The 10,422-nt window shown below is 43.9% G+C and overlaps 4 protein-coding genes across 4 annotated transcripts; 3 read left to right on the forward strand and 1 right to left on the reverse strand.

Moving 5' to 3' along the window:
- The first annotated feature begins 1,084 nt into the window (after positions 1–1,084).
- On the forward strand, positions 1,085–2,333 carry LOC107274579 (protein abrupt). The gene has a single exon (XM_015753843.2). The coding sequence runs from the start codon at positions 1,085–1,087 to the stop codon at positions 2,294–2,296; it is 1,212 nt and encodes a 403-aa protein (XP_015609329.1). The 3' UTR covers positions 2,297–2,333.
- Positions 2,334–2,619: 286 nt separating this feature from the next.
- On the forward strand, positions 2,620–3,846 carry LOC107274574 (hsp70-Hsp90 organizing protein 1-like). Its single transcript, XM_015753839.2, has 4 exons — positions 2,620–2,802; positions 2,885–3,082; positions 3,152–3,544; positions 3,627–3,846. Exons 1-4 carry the CDS (start codon positions 2,652–2,654, stop codon positions 3,671–3,673), a joined length of 789 nt encoding a protein of 262 aa, XP_015609325.1. The 5' UTR covers positions 2,620–2,651; the 3' UTR covers positions 3,674–3,846.
- On the reverse strand, positions 3,530–5,568 carry LOC107274571 (UPF0415 protein C7orf25). The gene is made up of 4 exons (XM_015753822.1): positions 5,268–5,568; positions 4,526–4,934; positions 3,877–4,445; positions 3,530–3,776 (listed from the first exon to the last, which is right to left on the reverse strand). Exons 1-4 carry the CDS (start codon positions 5,415–5,417, stop codon positions 3,684–3,686), a joined length of 1,221 nt encoding a protein of 406 aa, XP_015609308.1. The 5' UTR covers positions 5,418–5,568; the 3' UTR covers positions 3,530–3,683.
- Positions 5,569–5,639: 71 nt separating this feature from the next.
- LOC107274567 (zinc finger protein 346) lies at positions 5,640–8,896 on the forward strand. The gene is made up of 8 exons (XM_015753819.2): positions 5,640–5,897; positions 6,224–6,733; positions 7,012–7,085; positions 7,417–7,569; positions 7,649–7,743; positions 7,833–8,152; positions 8,243–8,311; positions 8,401–8,896. Exons 1-8 carry the CDS (start codon positions 5,858–5,860, stop codon positions 8,583–8,585), a joined length of 1,446 nt encoding a protein of 481 aa, XP_015609305.1. The 5' UTR covers positions 5,640–5,857; the 3' UTR covers positions 8,586–8,896.
- Positions 8,897–10,422: the final 1,526 nt, after the last annotated feature.

Raw genomic sequence — 10,422 nt, forward strand, 5'->3', positions numbered from 1 at the left:
ATATTCTACAATTTCAATTGAATTGTTTTCTACTCCGTATATTTTGCAAAGTTTTTTATTTAACCTCAAATTTACATTTTGAATAAATTTAAATAAATCTAGTAACTACCTGCATAAATCCCTAATATGGCGGAATCTCTATTTTCGACTATTGAATTCCTACAATTGAAACTATGTTCTCAGCGCCCTCGGCTCATCTTCGAACGTACCTGTTACAGATGTTTTTGGAAATGAACCATATTGTTTTCGTTTGCAATTGGTCTAAGAGGAAATTACATTTTAAATGTTATTTCAAGATGCTTTAATAAAAGAACAAATAAATTGCGGGACAAAATGGAGTATATTGAGAGGAATTGATTCACTCAGAGAATCATATGAGAAAAACTGCTTGATTATGTGGAATAGCAGTAAAGAATATATTTTTATATTATCGTAAATATTTTACAATCCGTGTATAGTAGCAGCGAAGTAATTAGAAATACATAAGGAGCATTTAAGGAGCAATTTTGTAGGCATTAAAAATATAAAATTTTTTATCTTTTGACGCTAACTTCCCGACGGTTCCGGATGGTCGTGGAGTCCTCTGGCGGGGAGTGGCACGGGAAGCAAGGTTAACGGGTCAATAAAGATTCTGGCTTGTCGGTGCTTCTTGGCTGTGCTGTCGGTTTTTAAAGTTGCGGCAGAGTAACAAAGGCTTACGGACTAAAGTCCACAGTCGACGTGATTGTTCCATCTTATCCACGGTACAGTGCAGTGCGGCGCCCTTCCGATTCGATAGAGAGTAAAGGAGTGGGTCCAGTACCTGGTGGAGGGTAGTACGTCCGGCTGGATTGCCGGCTCTGGTCGCGGCCGTCATTCAGTAAAGGAGGAAAGAGATAGAATTTCTCAAGCTCGGAAATTATTGGAAATAATTGGGGAAAGAGTCATGCTCGATCGGACTAGGTGCATCCGTACGCCGCGGTAAAGGCTTGAGGAAGCGCGAAGAGAGAGAGAGAAAGAGAGTGGCGAAGAAAAATCAAGAATCGGAGAGGGACAAAGTGTATGAGAAGATTAGGAGGGACGGAAGTGATAATATTAATAAACAATGCGGGAGGAAACTATTCTGAGTCTTAAGTGGGAGAGTTTCCCGTCCCAGTTGGCTCTTTCTCTGGACACGTGCTATGAAAAGCAACAGTTTGTCGATGTTTCTCTCGTTTGCAAGGATGGGACCATTGTCAAATGCCACAAAATGATTTTAGCAAATTCGAGCCCTTTCTTCCGGCGTCTCCTTGTTGCCAACGAGCATCCTCATCCAATGATTATTCTTCATGATATCGAAGCTGACGATCTCAAGACTATTGTTAATTTTATGTACTCTGGAGAAATTCAAGTGGTGCAGAGTGAAGTAAAGCGACTCTTGGAGATTGCTTCGATTCTAGAAGTTAATGGTCTGCAGAATGTCCGATGCCCGACTCCCTTGAACGAGCCTACTAGTTTCTCTGGAGAGTTTTCCAGAGTATCCGATTGTGAGATGGAGAGAAATATAAAAATAGTGGGAACCACGAGTGTCCCCTGGAAGAAAAGCAGCTCGGATAGTGAGGCTGGTTCCAATTGCAGCGACAGAGGGTCGCTTCGGCCAGGAGAATCTTTTGTAAATTCAAGTGCAAGGATTTCCGAGGCTATTAACAAGCTGGAAAGCTCGAATAGAGCGATTCATGAGTTTGCCAAGAGAATCGAAGAAAGCTTTAAAATAATTAGCCCATCCAGCCAACGTCCAATCAATTGCAGATCGAGTGCTGCGGGTCCATCGAATGACGTCGACGCACCCAGCACTAGCTGCAAGAGATCCTTTGCCCCAACGAAGTCGTTTAAAAGAAAGAGCAGTGTCGATCCTGCAATCAGTTGGAGTCGCATAATTTCAGCTATTTCCAAAGATAAAAGGCCTCCAGCAAAACTAATGTGCATCATGGATGAAGTGGAGATCACAGCGAGTGATCCAGTCTCTTGTGTCCCATCGGAAATTCATGAAGCTTGCGGGCAAAGAAGGAGGTTATCTTCGTCGAGACACGATCCGCACATGAATTGCGCGGTCATCATTAAGGATGAATTAGACTTGGGTTTCGACTCGGAGGAGGAGAACGCCAGGACAGCACGGCTGGAGCACCGAGATGAGAGGCCGAGGGAGAGAAGGCCGGTCTCGGGTCTCTCGGGCAATGAGTTCCTAAGAGCTGCTCCTAACAGGACGGCTGCTACTTCCTTCGTATCTAAAAGCAAGCCCTGCAGCGAGTGTCCACACAGAAAAGGGTTTAATGGTTAAGGATTAATCGATAGCAATTTTTCATTACCTTCCTTTCTCTATTCTTGCAAGGAGACGAAGAAAAGCACAGTTTCCCTTCGAAGTAAACTGGAAACACGTTCAATTTGATATTGTCTTGTCCAATTGTTATGCGCATTGTCTCTATGGTTACGAGAGTCGTCGGCCCCGTCGGCCCCGTCGGCCCTCTCAAGAGGATACGAGGATACGACATACGTTCCGTTGCTGGGAGAATAACAACCTCTTTTTCCTAGGAGATACATAACCCTTAATTTAGCGACGAAGCCACCATCGCTGCTCCTAGTGACAGACTTTGAAAAAGGCACAGTTTCACAATTCATTCGGATAGATTACAAAAATGGAGGATGATCGTTGCAATCGGAGAAGAGAAACAGACGTTAAGTTGTTGGACGTTGGCAAAGAAAAGAACATTCTCGACAATTTAACGATAGATAAAAACGTGACGGAAGAAGAGTTTGAGAATTTTATGCATCGCGTAACCGAAATCGGTAAGTTTTTCGATACATCTAGTACGTTTATCAAAAGATTGCTATTGTGACGAGCCAGTAAGTTTAATTTTACAACTTGAAGATAAAATCGTGAAGAAATTAGCGTCATCCGATCCGATGGACCAGGAGCAAGGTAAATTCATGGCCGACGGAATTTTGGATGGCCAATCAAAGAGGGAAATGTCCGGGCTCGACGATTTGCGCGTCATAACAAATCGAACTGTAATAAATAAAATTGCGAAAGCCGACAACCAGCCTGATGGTCAGGTGACCGAGAAAGGTGAATGTGTATACATTTTATGAGTATAGGCGTGTACGCAAAATGACGAATAACGAATTATTTTGGCAGGGGCATTTATGAGAAGCATGGAAAAGGATGCGAAGGAACGTGCGGAGGATCGAAAAGTGAGGAACGAGAGAGCAGAGACGTTCAGGAGAATAGCGAACGGGGCCTTTGAAGTGAAAAATTACGTAAAAGCCATAACCTACTACAGTAAAGCTTTGGAACAGCGCAAGGACTCCATACTGCTTTGGAACAAGAGGGCCTTAACGTATATGGAATTGGGCCTCTTTGACAACGCCCTGCAGGACTACGAGTGGACCTTGAGATTGAACGATTCGAATCTCATGGCTCTCTTGAACAGCGCCAAGTGTCAAGAGCGTCTGCGGAATCGAGGAAGGAGCAAAGAATTGATCGAATTGGCCAAGAAGAGAAATCCGAATAAACTGAAAGCTATCGAAAGTAATGCTATATTGTTTGAAGCCTCGTTCGACTGACAATCAGTGATTAGCGAGTAACTCTAACGCAACCTTGACCTTCCTAGAGTTCGGGATGGAGCTGATTGGCAAGTCTGTCGAGTCTGAGGGGTAGAGCTGTGACGTCAGAATGACCTGAGGTCCATCTTCGTGGCGCGGGATTCCTTGACTTCTGAGAGCGATCGAGGCTCGTGAAGGAAGACCGCACATTCGATTCCCTGGTATCAAATTTGTTCATTTGAAGATGTTAGATTGGAAGATGCTCAATAAATACGAAGGTGACAGCGAGATAAGTGAGTGAGAGCTAATGGTGGTTACCTGCATTCGTGCTGCTCTCACGAATCCTTCGTTTGCAGAGACAGTGATGCCCTTGACGTTTTCCCCAGTTGCGAATACTAGTCTCGATCTGTCTTTGATCTTTCCTCCCAGAGGAAGTCTCTCAATAACTCGGCCCTTCGAAATATCCTCAATTATTCGGACTCTCTTGATAAATTCCTGCGCTCTGGCGGTCTCCATAGGGCCGCCGATAACGTCGATAATATTTCGAAAATTCTCAAAGGCCGTCTGACAGACTACGAGATCTTTACCTTCGAAAAGTTTATCCAGAATTGGCTTTACCGGTCGACTTCTTTCCCATTCGGCTTGCATAGAAAGTAATGGTTCCTCGTATAGGAAATGTGCATATCCGTTGGTCATATTCGTCACATACGCTAAGAGGGTAGATACATCCAGATTAAGAAGTTTTATTTCCTGCACATTGACTCTGTTAATTATTAGATCTGAAGCTGATGCACCGTTTCTCTTGGATTCGTCACTGGAATCACTAGACTCGTTCTCTGATTCGAAGGGGAAGACTTTTTCGGCCAAAACATGATCGTCTCTTGCGTCTGCAGTAAGAATATGAAAGTAGAAAGGAAAATAGATTTTATCTGCTTTTTATGTATATTAATTATTATCGTTTTCTTACTATTTCGTGTGCCCTCTACAACGATACCCAGACGCTCCAGTTTTTTTGCCAGCATTTCTTCAATCCCATAGGCAAAGTGGAATACAACCTCCGGTGCTCGATACAAGTGAGGATGACCTCTAGCGCAGCTTAGATAAGACTCCGCCTGATCCAAAACGGATTTTTGTCCGTATTCTCCATTTCCCAAGGAGATTAGAGTGAGCGCTTTCGCGTTGCGCGCAATCACCTTTATCCAGGTGGATCCGGAATCGCAGACTATGTCAACTTCCAGTCGAGATTTTTGCAATTTAAATGGTTTCATGATGGCGATAGGCTTTTCCGAGGAGAGCAATCTTTCGCCTATAGCATTCAGGTGTATAAGATTGGTGCTCTGTAGGTGTTCCTTCTTGATATTCCCTGTAGATCGTACCTTTGTAAGAACATGGGAAAGCTGTAGTTCTCTTAAGAGGCATCGTAAGTAAGGATACTACAAAGGAGTCTGACATACCGACTGTACTGACTCAAGTAACTACACCCACTGAATACAGATGTCCGCAGCTGTGGCATTCGGATCACTCTGCTCGAGTTCACCTACTGACTTTTACTTTCAGTTAAAATGACGCGAGAGCCGTCTAACGCTGATTGGTACTGTTGAAGCTAAATTTCATCGAAAACACAGACTTCAACCTAACAATGGACGTCTATATTCAGGGCCAATAATGGCATCGAAGGAATTAAATAGTGTTTCCTCGGAAAGACATACCTTTTCCAGAAATCGTATCTCCTGCTGAATTTTGCGTATGAACTTGTCGATGCCGTCAAGTTTCTTCGTGACTTTTAAACGTTTAACCATGGCGTGGCCGGCCTCAATCTTTTCTCCAAATAGTCTTAATAGTTCGTGTGTTTCCTCCATGATTGATCGAAGGCCTCTCGTCGGATGAAAGCCGTGAATTACCCGTAGACTACTGCCGACTCAGGTTAGAACTGATTACTACAAATTCGTACTGCTGCTGGAATAGAGTGCGATGTATGCGGACGACGAACGTAGTAGTGTCGGCCATTTTATGCCGCTGGTCGATACGCCGTAACGTAGTTCTACAGTCCTGTCAAACACATTTTAACCTCTCATCTTAGAATCGTGCAGCACGGAAAGTGTGCTCGGAGGAATCGATAGATTGGCATTCGAAATTTTGAATGTCAATGGAATTTTCATTGCCTCGGCTTGGTCCAGATCGACTCTGAATGCACTAGTGTGCTGCCGAGTTCATCTGTTAAAAAAATACCATTAGGACAGTTTGCAGCTCATATTTTGCATTCGCTCCAACGTGATCTACGCCAAATTTCGTGTCTACCATGGCTGCATCCAAGGCTATTGAGAATCCAGAAGTACCAGGTAAGTCATATCCTTGAAGGTGACTGTCCAGAAAAATTATGTGTGCGATACTTCCTGATACTGGACAATGGCGGGAAGATCTTTTCTCTTTCTCGATAAGAGCAGCCTAAAATGTTTCGCGGATTGCCTCTTATGTTCATGAATGAAAGAAAATTTCTCTGTGAGTCGACAGTCTCATTGAAAATTCATTCGATCGTTCAGATGGCCTGCAGTAAACTGAAAGTTGTCAGTGTGCAACATATTAAGTGTACCGTGAAATTGCCGAAATAGCAAAGGCAAGGAAATGCCTGTTGCCAGTCGCGTGTTATCTTGGAATTTTTTGACAGGACTCGAGTGTCTGTTGCCGCCTCCTCCTCCCCCACCACCTCCTCCGACAAGTCCACAGGGAAGCAGGGTAGAGGATAAAATATCAATTTCGACAACGGACGCTTCCAGTACGAATCTTGCGATTCGTGACAATTCGGCGATATCGGCAATTTCTTCGAGCAGGACTGCCACTGCATTGCATACAACAACAGCTGGTACCGTGCAAAGTGGCGCATTTCCAAGTGTCCGTTCTACCTCCTCGTACTTTCCACATCCTGTGGTAGCTGGACAATCTCCGGCTCCTGAAGTGACACCTTGGTGGATTGCTGAAGTCGATTCGGATGTTTATGATGCTTCTCAGTACGGTCAGTGGTACGATGCGTCGTACAATGCGACAACTGCCAATTCAACGACCACAGCCTCATCTTCAGGTTCAACAGCGTCGGTGTCGGCATCGCAATCCTCTGGAAAGAACAAGAACAAATATTACAAACGCAAGAGCGAGTTCATTGACCCCGCTCAGGATGCAGGTAATTCACGAAGCGCCCGAAAGCTCTGCTGGCGTCGTTCCGACCGAGTGATCAGGAGTTACCGAGGTAGGAACGTTTTCCAAGATCTCTTGAATATCCAGAATGTTTCGAAATAATCCAGAGTGACTAAATTTTTATTGATCAGTTTAGATTTTATGGGGTTGGAGAATGGAAAATGGTTCCTATCCTTGGAAACAGAATTGCATAGTAAATACATGTCCATAAATGAATCCCCATGAATTAACGAAATTGCATTTCTTTTTCTTTTGTTGATCCAGAAAAAGTCGCGAATGCGCAGAGGGAACTATCGGCCTTGATGAAGCCGCTCAAGTGCGACCTGTGTAACGCAGTTGTAAGGATGATTTTTCATTGGTCCTGAAACGATGGGCCCTGCTGCCAGCTGGGATGCGTCGATCCTAGAATAGCTAAATTCTCATGCGGATAATCAGAGAATATGAACATCTGCGTATAGAGCGAGTTGGTGCTGGCCACAATTTCAGATATAGAGCAGGGAAATCGCAGCTTGTCGGCTGTTTCAAAGACCTCTGATTGCTCTTAACGATATTTTTCTTATTTGAATAAATGCGGGCTGAACCGAAGCTGCTCTCGGAGATGAAAGTGGGATCGGCGCATCTCTGATTCGATGCCGATCGTCAAGACAATCACTCCACACGGCTTTCCAGATGAATTCTTCGCTCCAAGCGAAACTTCACTACGATGGGAAGCCACATCAGAAGAAGGTCTCCATGTTTCTTAATCAGAGCGTTAAAAAACTCAAATCCGAGGACGGTCAAGTCTCAAGTACCACCGGTAACGAGTGGAACACTTATTGCGACGTGAGTACTCTTCTGGGATTCCCTGATATTGTCATTTTGACTCTTAGGATCCTCTCTCAATGCTCCTCGTTTTCGGCAGATCTGTAAGACTTGGTTCACGTCGCAAACTGACGCGACGCAGCATTACGCCGGAAAGAAACACGTCAGAGCAGCCAACGGAGGCCCGCGAGTTAGGTATTGTACATTCTATTGCCGATTGACATACATACACACACACATATATATCCTTAGAAGTATGCTTCATTATTCAATGGGTTGCACAGGACACCAAAGAAGTTTTCCAATCAGAATCAATACAGTCAGGTGGATTCTACAGGGCGGTTCGGAATAGGAGTGGCTTTTCAGAACGAGCCTCAAATCGTACCCGTGGTAACCGCAGCTGCAGAGAGTGCACCATCCCCAGTTGTTATCACTGCACCAAGATCAACGACTTCTCTCTATACACCATCTCCCTATCCCACGCCATTGCGCTGTGATCTGTGTGGGGTGTCTGCGAATCGACAGGATCAACTGGAGACGCACAAACGCGGGGCCAGACACCTCAGAATGTTGAAGCTAAACGGGTTGCCTTTACCTGAACCGGGTGAGAAATGCGACTACATTATAGTCGGCTGATCGTCGTAACAATCCTCTTGAAAGCATCAGTATTAATTTCGTTAATTGTCCATTCTAGTTCAGGATAACGAAAGCATGCCAACAGCTCCTGGCCCGATTGATTACTCTATTTACAGAACACCCTCGGGTATGTCTTATCGCAAAAAATGTTAATTAAAGTAGCTTGCATTTAACGACTCGATGCGCATTACCTTACTCTGCTCGATTTCATTTCAGGCCAATATTATTGTGCGCCCTGTAATTTATCTCTCAATTCCGAGAGCAGTTTTGCTCAACACGTTGAGAGTAAAAAGCACAAAAACCAATTGAATCCGAAATTGGCATCCTCCTTGGTAGCCGCAGGAACAATCACGTCGCCTTCGTTGAGCGCATCTAAGAAAACACGATTCAAGAAGAAATAGTATCCTGGCGTCTCGTCTTCTACCTTCCTATTTACCATTCATTGTTTTCAGATGGTTTCTCCATTGGTCATGGTTTAAATCAGGTCCACCGTTTACCTCGTTATGTAAAGATATGTAGCATTTTAGGATTTTACCACAATAGGAGACAAGATGTATATACTTAACGACGTGTTTCATGTACAGTATAATTTTTTGTTGTTGAAGGAAATACTAAATTATGCCCATATTGATTGCTCTATAAATATATTAGTCTGAGACGAAATTTATATTAAATTCTCATTAACTATAGATTAAATTATATCTTACTGATAGACAAATTCTCGTTAAGCCTCGAGCAACATTTATTAAATTAGTGAGTTATTAATCTAAGAGTATGCGATCGCGAAATTCTCGTCTAGATAACATAATAATCAATTACCGATTTCCCTCTAGGGTTCAACACCAACGCCAAGTGACTATAGCCGCCCTCGTATCGAGAACAAGGAGTATCTAATCTTATACCTAGAAAAGCTTTATTTATTTTTTTTACTGATATCACTGATAGATGCATTGCTTCCTTTTGCGTAAGTACATGAAATCTGGAAAAGATCCCATCTGCCTCGCATCATTTCTAATTTTGCTAATGAACCGCTAAGCAAGTTAGCATGATAATGCTGCCAGAGAGAAAATCTTAGCACAGGCTCCTTTGTCTTTATACTCGATTTCCATTGTTCTTTCAGAGCCTAAAAATTCCTCATTTATCGTCGACTGTCTTTGGCAGTCACCGCGACCGTTTCAACGAATGATATCGTTTTTCTTGACGGTTCTCCTTCCATTATGCTTCTTTAGGACATTGTCAAAGTACAGACAATTATTTCTCGATTAGGCGAATGCCACGAAGCGTTACGATGCACAGTGTACCGCAATTTTCTGGACTGAAATAAACAGTGTGACATTATAACGTGACGACGAGTAGATGATTCCAATACAAGGCTCCGGTTAGGTCGCTGTAAAAGAATTGAATTGTGCAAGAAAGCCGCGTACGTGCGTCTTGCACTAATCCGCGTGACTGGGACGATGATAATTCTTAACGGTGGGACAAGGCACATATCAATTAGATTGTTGTCTCGCGCCATATCATGGATTTCGATTCCCGGGACAAGGCGACGCGACGCTTTGCGACGCCCGTAATTACGGAAGTTTTCACGACAACTCTAAAATTAATAAGGCTGCTTTGTCGACGGATCAAGAGAGAAAGCCATATAGAAGAAACAACTGACGGGTTTTTGATGGATCCGGTGAGCTGGGGCCCACCAACGCAGACTACAAACTAAATTGTTCTCTTCCTAAATGCGGGTAGCGTGATCTTACGCAGAAGTGTTTTTTTTGTGGGATCTCAGAGCTTAGATTTTCAGAGTTCATCCGGAGCGGACAGAGAGTTTCAGTCTGAGGTAAGATTGACGGAAGACAACTCGCGATTCGCATCAACTCAGCTTGAATCGAAGTGAAGATAATCGAATGGTCGTAAATGCTGACTCGCTGAATCTACTGTCGATTCGATTTTCTCTTGGCGGAAAGAAAACTGAAAAGAATCTTCTGGGAGTCCTGCTCGTAAGATTAGATCCAGACACACACGGGTTTAATGTGATCTTTGAGCATCGTTCGGCTCATGACCCCACGCAAGATACCTTCCAATCCGATATCTGAGACTGGGAGAAGTTCTCGCGCAGCAGACATCGAGAGCGAATCGAGCACGGCCAAGTTACTCTGCATCTCTTTGTCTCTGTTTCACTCATTTCATCGTCCATAGCGCACTGCTCTCTCGCACTCTCCGACTGTTACTCTGTTGCGCGCGCGC

Source organism: Cephus cinctus, unplaced genomic scaffold (genome assembly GCF_000341935.2).
Source record: "Cephus cinctus unplaced genomic scaffold, Ccin1 Ccin1_scaffold3361, whole genome shotgun sequence".
NCBI lineage: Eukaryota > Metazoa > Arthropoda > Insecta > Hymenoptera > Cephidae > Cephus > Cephus cinctus.

Coding starts and splice junctions, on each gene's coding strand:
- LOC107274579 (XM_015753843.2), top strand. CDS start 1,085: ATGCGGGAGGAAACTATTCTGAGTCTTAAGTGGGAGAGTTTCCCGTCC.
- LOC107274574 (XM_015753839.2), top strand. CDS start 2,652: ATGGAGGATGATCGTTGCAATCGGAGAAGAGAAACAGACGTTAAGTTG. Junction 2,803..2,884: donor GCATCGCGTAACCGAAATCG/GTAAGTTTTTCG, acceptor TACAACTTGAAG/ATAAAATCGTGAAGAAATTA. Junction 3,083..3,151: donor TGGTCAGGTGACCGAGAAAG/GTGAATGTGTAT, acceptor TTATTTTGGCAG/GGGCATTTATGAGAAGCATG.
- LOC107274571 (XM_015753822.1), bottom strand. CDS start 5,417: ATGGAGGAAACACACGAACTATTAAGACTATTTGGAGAAAAGATTGAG. Junction 4,446..4,525: donor TGTAGAGGGCACACGAAATA/GTAAGAAAACGA, acceptor TTCTTACTGCAG/ACGCAAGAGACGATCATGTT. Junction 3,777..3,876: donor TGAGAGCAGCACGAATGCAG/GTAACCACCATT, acceptor ATTTGATACCAG/GGAATCGAATGTGCGGTCTT.
- LOC107274567 (XM_015753819.2), top strand. CDS start 5,858: ATGGCTGCATCCAAGGCTATTGAGAATCCAGAAGTACCAG. Junction 5,898..6,223: donor TGAGAATCCAGAAGTACCAG/GTAAGTCATATC, acceptor ATTTTTTGACAG/GACTCGAGTGTCTGTTGCCG. Junction 6,734..7,011: donor TGACCCCGCTCAGGATGCAG/GTAATTCACGAA, acceptor TTGTTGATCCAG/AAAAAGTCGCGAATGCGCAG.